This window comes from Sus scrofa, chromosome 5 (assembly GCF_000003025.6).
Source record: "Sus scrofa isolate TJ Tabasco breed Duroc chromosome 5, Sscrofa11.1, whole genome shotgun sequence".
Classification (NCBI taxonomy): Eukaryota; Metazoa; Chordata; class Mammalia; order Artiodactyla; family Suidae; genus Sus; species Sus scrofa.
In genome coordinates, this window is record NC_010447.5 from 61,226,922 (window position 1) to 61,241,633 (window position 14,712).

Sequence of the window (14,712 nt, forward strand, 5' to 3'; positions counted from 1 at the left end):
AACAGGTGATAGAGACCCTGTTGACATCAATTACAACTGCATTGCATGGTCTCTTTAAATCTGTACTTCATACATCATTGGATTTTCTTGGATCCATGTGGAAGAACCTAGATTTTCTGAACAGCTTCAACTTGTTCACATCCCCATTCACAATTGGCAGCATTATGATTACTCTGCAAACAAACAGGTCAAAGTAGCACAAAGAATTTTTTATTAATCTGAAATCCAAAGGCCTATCAAATGCTGTACCTCTTCAAGGGGTAGATGGTACAGCAAATTATCCTTCGCAAAAAAGAGGAACCATGATACTGAGGTTAGATTCATATATTACCTGCCAAGTTTCCTGAAAATTTTAAACTCTATGTCATATCCTGTAATGCATTAATCTCTATTATGAATGCTTTACAATTAACCAGTAGAGCAGGGGTTTCTGGTTTTGCTTACATGTTGAAATATTTTAATGTGATGAAAATCAGTGTTTGAGGTTCATATTTCATGATTCAAATTTGTAAATCAAATAATGTTATTCTTTGGGACAGGAGAAAAAATTTTCATTCAAATGAGTGAAAATTAACTCATGCCTTAATTTACATTGTAGCAAATGAGAATTTGATCTTTTGACTATCTCTGTACATAGAATATTACAGTTTGTAGCTAACACCTGGACCAAGACTGGAAATTCTTAGCAGAGCTATTTTGGAAATATCCAATGAGTGTTACAGAAAGTGATTACAGAGTCTTATTAGGTTGCTGAGATTCATAGCTAAAAAGAAGAGCCGCAATAAAAAAGAACACTACTGCATAATCAAACATAAAATTTTTATCATTATCTAGTAAGTCATCTGGAAATTAGTCAATCAACAATCTACAGATCAGAGTTTTCTCTTTTCAGCCATGTTGAATGTGTTGGAGAAAGTTTTCATGACTGTAACAGGTGGGGAACTTATAATTGGAATTTTAGGGAATGGATTCATTGGACTCACAACTTTCATTGCTTGGATTAGAAATCAGAAGTTATGCTTGGTTGACTTTATTCTCACTAGTTTGGCCTTTGCCAGAATCAGTCAACTGTGGCTAACAGTTGCCAATTTGTTTTCAGTGCTACTCTATCAAGAAGGCTTTGGTACTGTGGAAAGAAATTACGTCCTTGCTAGTAGCTTGATACTGGCCAACCACTTGAGCATTTGGTTAGCTACTTGCCTTGTTGTCTTTTATTTCCTGAAGATCGCCAGTTTCTCCAATCTCCCTTTCCTCTGGCTAAAACGGAGAATCAAAAAAGTAGTTTTCATACTTCTGCTATTATCTGTGCCGTTCCTGTTCATGAGCTTTCCTTTCCCATATAGTTTTGATGGTTTCTGGTATCATACCCAAAACATTCTTGAGAGAAATATAACTGAGTTATACAACGTGACCCAAAGTCAAAAATTAAAATTTATGCTTATTTTTACAGCTGGGTCCATCCCTCCCTTCTCTCTTTCCCTGATTTCCTTTTTCCTATTGCTCTGTTCTTTGTGGAAACACAAGAAGCACATTGAACTTAGTGTCAGTGATTCCAGAGACGCCAGCATGGAGGCCCATTTCAGAGCCATGAGAACTGTGTTTTTCTTTCTTGTGTTCTTTGCCCTGTACCACCTTGCTTTTTTCATGACATTTGGGGGGCATTTTTTGCTGCAGAACAAGTTGGTTACGATGTTTGGTTATATGTTAGGAATTCTCTATCCTTCGGGTCATTCATATGTTATAATTTTTGGAAACAGCCAAATGAGGAAAGCCTTCTTGGGGATTCTTTGGCATTGGAAGTGTGGGGCCTGAAAAGAAGATGCTCTCAGCCAAGCAAATGGGCCTGCAACAAAAGTCATTGGCAAGTCTTCATGGAATCTGCCTTGCTTCATGGGTTTCTTCCTTTTGCACACGTACTATGGCACTGAGTATCATTTCAGTTCTTCCAAGACAAGGATAGACATCTAATCTAGTAACTAGAGAAAAAAAATATCAAGAGGAAGTATCACTCTTTGAGCTGTTAGAACTTTTGTGAATATACATGTTAAAAAATGGGCTGTGACAAAGTCACAATCCACTCACATGGATCTGCAGAAGAGGAAGATTGTTAAAAATTAAACAAAAGTCATCAAGATTGAATAATAAGATCTAAAAGAGAAAAAAAAATTAAATAGGAAAAATATATCCAAAGACTAACTGAAAACCACCAGCCTTAACACTGAATCGTTTACAGAAGACAGGAGGTCAGTACGGATCTATGATGGAAACAGTCATTCAGGGATTCACAGTTCATATTAATATGCTCTTACTTAATTAGTTCCTCTATATGACCACCTAGTCCCTGTGAAAATACAGATTTAGCCATTTAATTCATGTTTTGATAATATTTTAAGATATCTTGTATTTGTGAACATTTTTTGCTACTGAGGTACCTGCAGAAATCAAATAGTCTGAAATTCATTGAAGCTGCTAAAATCCTTTCATAATAACTAGTTACTATTGCTTAAAATTTAGTTATACTAATAGCATATTGTACAAGCTAAGGGGTGTGAAGCTTTTGTATCTGTTGTGCATGTCGAAATAATCCATAGGGAAGTGGGATGGCTAAGGATATATTTATAGGCCATACATTGATAACTGATGAAAATAGGTGATGGGTACATCCAATTTATTGTATCATTCTATCTTTGGATATGTTTAATATTTTCCATAACAAAAATTACATAAAATTAGCAAAAAAGAAATTGTTTTTAGATTTCTGCGTTTTTTTCTGGCATGAAATTCAGATTTGAAAGAGGAAAATTCTAAGAAAGATTCAATAAAGCAATTAATTTCTTTGAGATGTGTGTTTTTTAAGTTATGCCTGGAAAACTAAAAGTATGAAAAAGTCTTTATTTTGTTTTTATCATGTTTATATATCCACCGTCCCCCAACCTCTACTTGATAGTTTACCCTAAGGGGGAGTCCTCCCAGCAAAAATCAGAACAATGTTGCTAATGTAGACAAAACAACGTATTGTGCACACAAATTCGGACTTTGCCACTTCCATATGCCATCCACCCAAGATGAGAATGTTATAGGAAAGGTGGTTAGCTCTCCGATTAGTTTCAGATGGAGCTATAAATCTCAGAGTCCAGAAGGTAGCACTTGGTTGGAGTTTTTATTTTATGTTAAGGATTTTGTTCTCCAGGAAGCACCTGCACGTCTCGTGAGAACTTAGGGCTTCCCACATTAAGGGAAACAGGACAGCTGTATAAAGCTGAGTTTTTACTAGAGATTTTGAAAATGAAAGAGAGAGAGAGAGGATGCACAGGAGTAAAGTAAGGGAAAACTATTTCTTAAAATATACCAGCATCATGTTGTTTAACAGGTAAAATCTCCTAAATACACAGTAGAAATCTTTCTATTATATTAATGACTATAAATATGCGTAAGGGAGACTTACTACATTTGAAAGTCTTTTGACATCTACTCTTTTTAAAAAGTGTATTTTAGGAGTTCCCATTGTGGCTCAGTGATAATGAGCCCGACTAGTATCCATGAGGATACGGGCTCAACCCATGGCTTGCTCAGTGGGTTAAGGATCTGGTGTTGCGGTTATCTGTGGTGTACCTTGCAGAGGCAGCTCTGATCCCCCATTGCTGTGGCTGTGGTGCCGGCTGGCAGGTGCCGCTCTGATTAGACCTTTTGTCTGGGAGCCTACATGTGCCACAGGTACAACCCTGAAAAGCATTAAAAAAATTATTTTATTGAAGTGTAGTTGACTTATTGAAGTGTGTTAATTCCTGCTGTACAGCAAAGTGATTCAGTCATACGTTATATATATATTATTTTCATATTCTTTTCCATTATGGTTTATCACAGAATATTGAATACAGTTCCCTGCCCCATACAGTAGGACCTTATTGTCTATCCATTATATATATAATAGTTTGCATTTGCTAATCCCAAACTTCCAATTCATCTCTCCTCTTCCACTCTCCCCCTTGACAACCACAAGTCTATTCTCTATTTTGACACATAATCTTAATGAACAAGAGAACATTTCTTTTGCCTGATAAAGAATGCTTAATGGAAATCACCTATTTATTAATTTGTTTTTTATGTCAGTATGGAATTAGAGATTCATATTTTAATCAATGAGTTACCTATTACTATTAATATTTATTTTAGTACCCAGAATGCTCTAGATTTATCAAGTAAGAACCACTTCGAGTTGGCTCTTATGTCTTTTTGACATGTTCCTGTAATTCTTTTCATGTTTCTTCACATTCTTGCACAACAAAATATTTCAGACTTATTTTGTACTCTCATTCATCAAGCCTGGATTCACTACTTCTCCAAGGAGTCCTGATTTCTTTTCATGTAGAAGGGTATTCGAAAGTCTAGATTTGGCTGTAAAAACACATACACACACATACTTAGTTTTCTCTCTGTCTCTAACTCTGTCTCTCGGCAAAAGAGAGAAAATTTTCAAGAGAGAGGCAAGAGAATCCTTTCTTACCTCTTCTGGCTCCTGGTACACCCATGGCCATATCCATATCTCGGATTCCACCTGGGAAGTGTGACTGCTGGTGCCTCCTCCTTGTAGACAAACCCCTGGAGCAGAGGTTTCTGACTCCAAAATCAGCATTTTAAGAAAAGAGATACAGGGCACAGATGGATGTCATGTGGCAGAGCAAGGAGCATCTGTTTCTGTGGCAGAATGTGTAAATAGTCACACAGAATTGAATCAGGTCAGATTTTTTTTTTTAAATTAGGGTAAGTTAATTTACAATATTATATTAGTTTCAGTTATGCAACATTGTGATTCAAATGTTTTTTATAGATTATACTCCATTTAAAGTTATAAAATATTGGCTATGTTCCCTGTGCTATATTATATATCCTTGTAGCTTATCCTTGTAGCTTTTTCTTCTTTGGGTGGTATCAAAAACATCTCCAATCCCCAGCTCCAGCTTCACATGGCCTTCTTCTTTATTCATCTCCCTTCTTTTATAAAGACACCAGTCATTTTATTTATGTTCTGCTCTGAGCCTACATTTGCAGAGACCCCTTTCTAAATAAGGACACATTCATAGATAACAGGCATTAGTACTTGGCTGTATCTTTTAGCAGAGGACAAAATTCAAACTACTATGTCATCCTAATAAGAGTTTTATCTTTACATGGTGGGAACAAATGGGATAAGTATTTTCCCCTTGAAGGAACTCCCTTGTTCCAATAATTCTATTATGTTCAAATGAGGCTTAAGGATCTCCTCAGTTTGCAATGTCAGTAAGACCAGGATAGAAAGAGAAAGACAAATATCATATGATATCACTTATATCTGGAATCTAATATACTACACAAATGAACCTTTCCACAGAAAAGAAAATTATGGACTTGGAGAATAGACTGTGGTTGCCAAGGGGGAGGGGAAGGGAGTGGGATGGATTAGGAGCTTGGGGTTAATAGATCCAAACTATTTTGGAATGGATTAGCAATGAGATCCTGCTGTGTAACACTAAGAACTATGTCTAGTCAATTACGGTGGAGCATGATAATGTAAGAAAAAAGAATGTATGCATGTATGTGTGACTGGGTCACCATGCTGTACAGTAGAAAAAAATTGTATTGGTGAAATAACAATTAAAATTAAAAAAAAAAAGATCAGGAAGAAAGAAAAAGGCCCTTGAGGGACAAGACTATCTTCCTATTTTTCTTCTTTTATATTTCAGACCTAAGATTCTAGTCAAATTGGAAAATACTGGCCTTTTCCTAAACTGAAAAGCCTAGAGGGCATGATCTACTAATAAAGAAATTTTAAATGCTAAGCCTGGTATTTATATCCCTTAAGGATCCTGAATTAAAGCTGTAGCCAGTTAGGAATTCAGGATCCTGGCTATAGTTAATCTCAGAAGTCAGAATTTACAAGGACACTCATAAATTTGGGGTAGTAACTTGTTACTTTGAATTCCTGCATGAATCAATGTAAAATTTCTTGCTTAAAGAGGAAGAGAGCACAAAACAGTGTCATGGATAGAATCTTCTTATTTGCATGTTAGCAAATATGAATTCACCTTCAGTCAACCTCATAAATGAAGAATTCAGCTTGTGACAGTGGCAAAAATGTAATTAGTAATTGATCTCATATTTATAAGAAGATCGCTGTTTGAAGGGTTTTCAATTCATGTTAGGAAATGCTTTTTATGAAGCTACCAGGAGTATTTTTTCACATTATATTCAGGTTGTTTTTTCTGGTCTGAAACAGACTCCAAAATACAGCTCTGAAGAAGAGCATTCTCAATTGTTGTGTCATTTTCAAAACATCATTTGGAAGACCATCTACCAGCAGTGACCAAAGTAAATGGGATTTTATTTCTGCAGGCATGTCAAGTATAATCAAAAAAGTTTTAATAATCATTGTAATTTTAGAATTCATAGCAGGAATTCAGGGAAATGGACTCATTGTACTAGTAATCTGATTTGACTTGGTCAAAAGCAAGAATCTCTCCTTGTTTGACTTCATCTTTGCATGCTTGGCTGTCTCTAGGATTGGCATGATATTCCTACTTCTCCTAGATAACATTAGAGTAGTGTTTTATCAAGAAATACTAGAAAGTCAACACATAATAGAAGTAATATTTGATTTCTTCTGTAATCTGAGCAACTCCTTAGGTACTTGGTGTGCTACCTGCCTCATCGTCTTCTACTTCCTCAAGCTATCTAATTTTTCCCACCCCTTCTTTCTCTGGCTGAAGTGGAGAAGCGACAGAGTTGTTCTCACCATTCTGTTGGGGTTCTTTCTCTCTTTGTTTTTTAATCTTCTGAGCATAAACTTTGACACTTTTGAGGTCAGTGACCATTTAGAAACAGAAAGGAACTTGACTTGGAAGAAACATACACATAAAAATCAGTATTATGGCATTCGGATTCTCCTCAACATGGGATCTCTCATCCCCTTGGTTGTGTCACTTATTTCATTTTTCCGGTTCATCTTTTCTTTATGGTGACATACCAGGCAAATGACATGTCATGCTGAAGGATCTGGAGACCTCAACGCAGTGGTTCTTTTGAGAGCTAGAAATACTTTGAATTATTTCATCATTTTCTTAGCTGTCCACTCTTGGGCTACTCTCAAGTTAATATGATCTTATTACAGATTAGACAGTGTAACGACTTTTATTATTATTGAGAATGTAGCATTTCTCTATCCTTCAATTCACCCTTTTATTTTGATTCTGGGGAACCAGAAATTGAGACAGACTTTTGCGAGTCTGCTAAGGCAAATTGAATCCTGCCTCAAGGGAATGTAATCCTTCGCAGCATGTAAGAATCTGAGGAGGACTGTTAGTGTTGTGTGGAAAAATAGCTCAGTGAAGGTCCCCTATGTGCCACCATTGCTTTTATGTTGTGTCTGATAGAATTTTTTGAAAATCTCTATAGACCAGACTATCAACATAAGAGAAAATATTTCCTTGGATTTCATAAGCTATCCTGGGCATTTTGACATATTTATTTAATTCTCACAAAGTTGTACCAAATATTTATATTTTACCATTTTCAGTGATGATAATACTGAGGTTTATCATGTGTAAGTGACTTCACTGTAAGGTGTAAGCATTAAGATTCAAACTTAAATCTTCTGACTCAAAAATAGAAGAATGGGTGAAAAAGAATCAAAACATTTTCATTAGCTCTTAATTCTGTTATTATTTAATAGCAGCACCAAAATTAGTTTGAGACATTTTGTTAACTAAGGTTTTGTTTTAATTAAGAAAAAAGATGTATAAATTTTAAATGAGTGTATTTCACCAATGGGAGATGTTTTGCTTTATTAAAAAGAAAATTCTAAGAATTTTAGAGAAATGCATGATTTTTAAAAGTAGCAGAAATAAGGAGTTCCCTTCGTGGCTCAGTGGTTAACGAATCCAACTAGGAACCATGAGGTTGCGGGTTCGATCCCTGCTCTTGCTCAGTGGGTTAACGATCCGGTGTTGCCGTCAGCTGTGGTGTAGGTTGCAGACGCGGCTCGGATCCTGCGTTGATGTGGCTCTGGTGTAGGCTGGCAGCTACAGCTCCGCTTTGACCCCTAGCCTGGGAACCTCCATATGCCATGGGAGTGGCCCAAGAAATGACAAAAAGACAAAAAAAAAAAAAAAAAAAAAAAAGCAGCAGAAATAAGAATGAGACATTTTCTTGACCTTTTTATTTAATAACACCTTCAAAGTTTCTGAAAATTACAGTGGTGAAGTGGTGTCATGAACTTAGCACATTTAATTGATCTAAAACAAAATATGCTATTATGAAAGTAAAAGCTATGAGATAACTAAAAAAATTGGCAAATACTAAAACTATGTTATGCTATAAATGAAGTGAAAACTGTTAGCATCTGGAAAATTTAAACCCTAAACGGATGATCAAAACCTTGGCAACATCTACAGCTATACACTGACCCTGTGCTCTACCTCAGCAAGTGATAACTTTATGCTTCAACCCATGTAGATCTACTCTTTATCCCCACAAGCCTTGAAACATGGTAGCCATAAAAATAACCACTGCCAGGAAAATCCTTGCCATAATCCTCCTATGAGATATTTTAGAATACCAAATTATCCTTGAGAATATAAGAACTCACTTTTGGGAATAAAGAAAGCGTCAGTTTGTATTGAACATTGCAGTGGAAAAATCCAAGTGTCTGCTGGCAATCCCATCATAATCTAGGAGCCCTGGCCTTGGAAGAATGATAGCTGGAGGTGGGGGCAGCTTCATGCCAGCCTTTTTTATTGCTATAGATTAAAGAATCCTACATCATTGGAAGGATCTTTGTGTGTGTATAGAGTTCACGTAGTGTCAGTAAATAGCAAACCAGCAGAGACGGTTTTGAAGAAATGGTTATCAAGGTAGCCAAGAGTCTGAGTATATCGTGTGAGGCCTCCATAGTGAACATTACAGAAGTTTTGAATGGATGAGGTGCTATCCCAAAGCAGTGTTTTTTTAAATTAATGCTACATTTTGATGTGGAGGAAATTGATTCCACACGGTGAAAAACACCGCCAAACTCTTTCTTTGTTAGGAGGAGAACTACGTTACATTTCGCCTGTTTGTATATCTGAGAAGTTCCTAAAAAACAGATAACATGGAAGAAAAGATCCCCTATTGGAATTGCCAGTAGGCCCAAATCTGCCCTGATCTCCTAGCTTCCTGGGTCAGCGAGTTAGTTAGTTATCTATCTAGGTGAATAACACATGGATAATCTAAATCCATGTAAAAATGAAAAATAAAGTAATCCAAAACACACTCAATGATTTCTAGGGGAAATTGCAGGCTGAGTTTGAAAGATTAGTTTGCATAATTGAAGTAAAGAACACCAAAAAACTTAAAACAATAAAACAGGGAGGAGAGGGATGGATTGGGAATTTGGGATTGGCATATGCACACTATTGTATACAGAATGGATGATCAATAGGGACCTGCTGCATAGCACGGGGAAATATACTTAATATTCTGTGATAATCTATATGGGAATATATACATATATACACATAGCTGAATCACTTTTGCTGCACAACAAAAATTAACACGACATTGTAAATCAACTATATTCAACAAGATTTCAAAAACAAAACCAAAACAATATATAGTGCACAGATGAATGAAAAAGACAGTTTTAAAAGAGTCACTTCGGGAAAGGGAAATTTCAAAGAAATAGAAAGGGAAATTGCAAAGGAGCAAAACAAAAACAAAGAAACTGAATCAAATAGGAGACCATCCGTGAAACAACACATGGCAATAGAAAATTTGAAACAATACATTATGATATACAGTTACTAATATTACAGATCAAGGTTCAAAAAATAAAGTTATAGAGGACTTTAAGATTAATAAAAGGGAATTTTTAGACATGGTGTTGCAATTTAACACAATGAAATTTGTCTAAATTTTTTTAAAACCCAAAGGCATTCAAAAATATCAGTTACCAGCTTATATAATAAACCCTAACCCTTAACATTTGCGCTCCCCTGAAAACTACAGTTTCTGATAATAACATTATAGAAGTCAATTTAATACACCATGCATATGTGGAGTTCCCTGGTGGCACTATGGGTTAAATATCCGGTGTTGTCACTGCAGCAGTTTGAGTTGTTGCTGTGGTGCAGGTTGTATCCCTGGCCTGAGAACTTCCACATGCCATGAGCATAGCAAGAAAACAAACGAAAAAACAAAACCATGCATGTGTTCTTTTGTGTATATTCTTAATATAAGCACATTTTATATTTCAATAAATACGATTAAAATATTGACTAAAATTTTGTTGACTGAATACTATAGTCTTTTCTTCAATTCTACTTATAATTCACAACAATACTTGAAAATATACTATATCTATAAGTACTTGAGAATATATTCAAATTTTTATAACTTTATGTTTCCCAATTCAGAACTCATTATTTCGGTCCTTTTATTCCAAACTTCCATTTATCTCCTGGTTAAATCTTTTTAATTGAAATAGATAATTTCTAGGTTAATTAATCATCTGCATCTATTTTTATGTATTATTCTCTTTTCTTTGAAAATTTAGAAAGAAAATAATGGTTTTTTTAATTTTTATATAACCTCATCAGGATTTTACTAAGGAATTTTTCTCCCTTATCTAATGTAATTATGAATTGTTCAGCAACATAAAGAATATGATTTTCATATGGATCTTTCAAAAATTTATCAGGACATTTTTTGTGATATAGTACATATTCAGTTTTAGTTTCTGTTCCACTTGTACAGAATTATTCTTTCATTTTTGTAAGCTGGAATATATATTGCTTTATGGGGAATGGAATTTCCTTAAGATATACATAGTTTTTGATCTCTTGCCAACATTTTTAGGTCATGTTTTTGTTTTTGTTTTTTTTTTGTCTTTTGTCTTTTTTTTGTTGTTGTTGTTGTTGTTGTTGCTATTTCTTGGGCCGCTCCCGCGGCATATGGAGGTTCCCAGGCTAGGGGTTGAATCGGAGCTGTAGCTACCGGCCTACGCCAGAGCCACAGCAACGCAGGATCCGAGCCGCGTCTGCAACCTACACCACAGCTCACGGCAACGCCGGATCGTTAACCCACTGAGCAAGGGCAGGGACCGAACCCGCAACCTCATGGTTCCTAGTTGGATTCGTTAACCACTGCGCCATGACGGGAACTCCCCAGTCATGTTTTTTTTTTACTAATTCCCAGCATGCTTTGGTATTTCCACAAAAACAAAAACAACAAACAAGACCCCCCAAAACCTGACACATAGTTTTTTTGTTTTGTTTTGTTTTGTTTTTATCAATTTAGTAGTTGAAATAGTGTATCTGTGGTTCTTAGTTAAGGAGATTTTTGCCTCTTCTGCCAGGGACATTGGGCAATGCCTGGTTCTCACAATATCTTGTGGGTAGAGGCCAGGAATGCTGCTAGACATCCTGAAATTCTAGGACAGCCTCCTACAACAAAGAATAATCTAGGCCAAAACATCGATGTGTAAGGTTAAAAACCTGATAATGCACAATTAGAAACATTTTAACTTCAAGAGGAGAATTACTATGGAATAAAAATCAAAATAATTGACTCTCTTAGATAATCATGATAAAGAAGGATATTATTAATAAGAGAAAATGATAACTCTGTGTTTCTTAGTGGGGAAAATATTACAGAACAGCATATTCTATGTATTTCCATGGGACATGTAGAACTTATATAGCAAAATATTAACAACGGCTCTTTTAAAAACACTTTCTAGTTAATTTATAAGTTTCTATGTTAATCATGAGTCTTTTGAATAATTTTAACAGTTACTTAAAATTTTTCCTTTCTAAAATAGTTTTCTGATGCCTGATTATTCACCATAAAAGTGTTGTCTACTTTACATGAAATTTTGTTTCTTGGTGAAATGGAAATTCTCTTTATACTAGTATATGACATTTGCATCTTAGTTTGTGGAAACATTGGAAGTGAGTTTTCTTTGAAAATAGAGTAGAGAAAATCTAAGGGCTTTGATAAAGATGCTAAAATAAAATGTTCCTTTAACCAGGAAAAAATGGATATATTCAAATAAACATAAATTATAGAAATAATTATTAAAGCTACATAACTTAAAGAATATTTTCCTATTTATTTTCTCTTTGGAGTGTGGTTAGGATTTAATAAATATTTCTAGATGATTGGAAAAGGTAGTTTTCTCATTTATATTAACCTTGTATGCTGAGTAAAGTTTCCATAGGTAAAGAGAATTACTCAATTGTTAGTACTCATAAGGTGATACAAACATTGTGCTTTATTATATGCAGCTTGGACCTGTCCCTAGAAACATGTCTGTATTAGCAACATTTTAGGGAGACATATTAGTCAGAAAGCTTTTGACTATAAATAAAATCTTGTCTCAAACTTATATAAACTATAAGGAAATTAATTATCTCATGTATCTAGGTATCTAAAGGAGAGAGGGTTCCAGTCCATGACAAAGAACTCAGGTCATTTACCTCTCTATTCTGATGATCTTAGGGTCTTTATCCTAGAGCTATTCTCTTTATGGATATGAGATAATTGCCAATGGTAACTGAGTCTATTTTCTTTTTTTTTTAAGGCCTCATGTGTGGCATATGGAAATTCCCAGGCTAGGGGTAAATCAGAGCCAGGCTATGCCACAGCCACAGGAATGCAGAATCTGAACTGCATCTGTGAACTACACCACAGCTCTCTGGCAATGCCAGATTTTTAACCCACTGAGTGTGGCCAGGGATCAAACCAGCATCCTCATGGATACTAGTTGGGTTCATCACCACTGAGCCACAGTGGGAACTCCTATTTTCTTATTCATGTCTTATTGGTGACAGAGAACTCTTATTTAAACCAAGGATAATAAATCCTTCATTTCAATTTATTGAAGTCATTCAAGATCCTACTCTGCCCTTGGATCAGGGACAAGAACCCAGAAGAATATCATGATTTGATTGGCTTAAATAGGTTAAACAGGGTCCAGTTCTGGAATTGAACTTGTAGTGTTTTCTGAACAAAAGTACTGTTTAAGATTCATAATCCTCAATTAAAAGTAAAACATATACATATTAAAATTATGTAGCATTTAACTGAGAAAGAGTTAAACAACATCAAAAGGCTAGTTGGTTTATGTTGGAGAATGTTCAGCCTATGTTTTGCTCTAAGAGTTTTACAGTATCCAGTCTTATATTTTGGTCTTTAATCCATTTTGAGTTTATTTTTGTGTATGGTGTTAGGAAGTGTTCTGATTTCATTCTTTTACATGTAGCTGTCCAGTTTTCCCAGCACCACTTATTGAACAGGCTGTCTTTTCTCCCTTGTATATTCTTGCCTCCTTTGTCATAGATTAGTTGACGGTAGGTGCATGGGTTTAATTCTGGGCTCTTTATCCTGTTCCACTGATCTATATTTCTGTTTTTGTGCCAGTACCATACTGTTTTGATTACTATATCTTTGTAGTATAGTCTGAAGTCAGGGAACCTGTTTCCTCCAGCTCCATTTTTCTTTCTTAGGATGTCTTTGGCTATTCTGGTTCTTTTGCGCTTCCAAACAAACTTTAAGATATTTTGTTCTAGTTCTGTGAAAAATGTACACGGTAATTTGATAGGTATTACACTGAATCTGTAGATTGCCTTGGGTAGTATAGTCATTTTGATAATATTGATTCTTCCAATCCAAGAGCATAGTATGTCTTTCCACCTGTTTGTGTCATCTTGATTTCTTTCATCAGTGTCTTACAGTTTTCAGAGTACAGGTCTTTTGTCTCTTTAGGTAAGTTTATTACTAAGTGTTTTATTCTTTTTGATGTGATGGTAAATGAGATTGTTTCCCTAATTTCTCTTTCTGATCTTTTGTTGTTAGTGTATAGAAATGCAGTTAATTTCTATATCTGGCAACTTTGCCAAATTCCTTGATGAGTTCTAACAGTTTTCTGGTAGAGTCTTTAGGATTCTCTAGGTATAGTATCATGTCATCTGTAAACAGTGATGATTTTACTTCTTCCTTTCCAATTTGGATTCCTTTTACTTCTTTTTCTTCTCTGTTTGTCATGTCTAGGACTTCCAAAACTATGATGAATAGTAGTGGTGAGAGCAGACATCCTTGTCTTGTTCCTGATCTTAGGAGAAATTCTTTCAACTTTTTACCATTGACAATGATGTTAGCTGTGGGTTTGTTGTATAAGGCTTTAATTATGTTGAGGTAGGTTCTCTCTATGCCCACTTTCTGGAGGTGGGTTTTGGATCAGAAATGGGTGCTGGATGTTGTCAAAAGCCTTTTCTTCATCTATTGAGAGGATCGTATGGTTTTTATTCTTCAGTTTTTTAATGTGATGTAACATAATGATTGATTTGAAGATATTGAAGAATCCTTGAATCCCACTTAATCATGATGTATAATTCTTTTAATGTATTATTGGATTCAGTTTGCTAGTATTTTGTTGAGGATTTTTGCATCTATGTTCTTCAGTGACATTAGCCTGTAATTTTCTTTTTTTTTTTTTTGTGGTATCTTTGTCTGGTTTTGGTATCAGGGTGATGGTGGCCTCATAGAATGAGTTTGGGAGTGTTCCTTCCTCTGCAATTTTTTGGAATAATTTCGGAAGAATAGGTGTTAGCTCTTCTCTAAATGTTTGATAGAATTCGCCTGTGAAGCCACCTGGTCCTGGACTTTTGTTTGTTGGAAGTTTTTTAATCACAGTTTCAATCT

General features: G+C 35.3%; 2 protein-coding genes across 2 annotated transcripts; both read left to right on the plus strand.

Annotated features, from left to right (window-relative positions):
* LOC106507526 (taste receptor type 2 member 7-like) lies at nt 680–2,273 on the plus strand. The gene has a single exon (XM_021093124.1). It carries the CDS (start codon nt 895–897, stop codon nt 1,810–1,812), a length of 918 nt encoding a protein of 305 aa, XP_020948783.1. The 5' UTR covers nt 680–894; the 3' UTR covers nt 1,813–2,273.
* LOC100522490 (taste receptor type 2 member 7-like) lies at nt 6,372–6,995 on the plus strand. Its single transcript, XM_021091239.1, has 2 exons — nt 6,372–6,458; nt 6,489–6,995. The coding sequence occupies exons 1-2, from the start codon at nt 6,372–6,374 to the stop codon at nt 6,993–6,995; spliced, it is 594 nt and encodes a 197-aa protein (XP_020946898.1).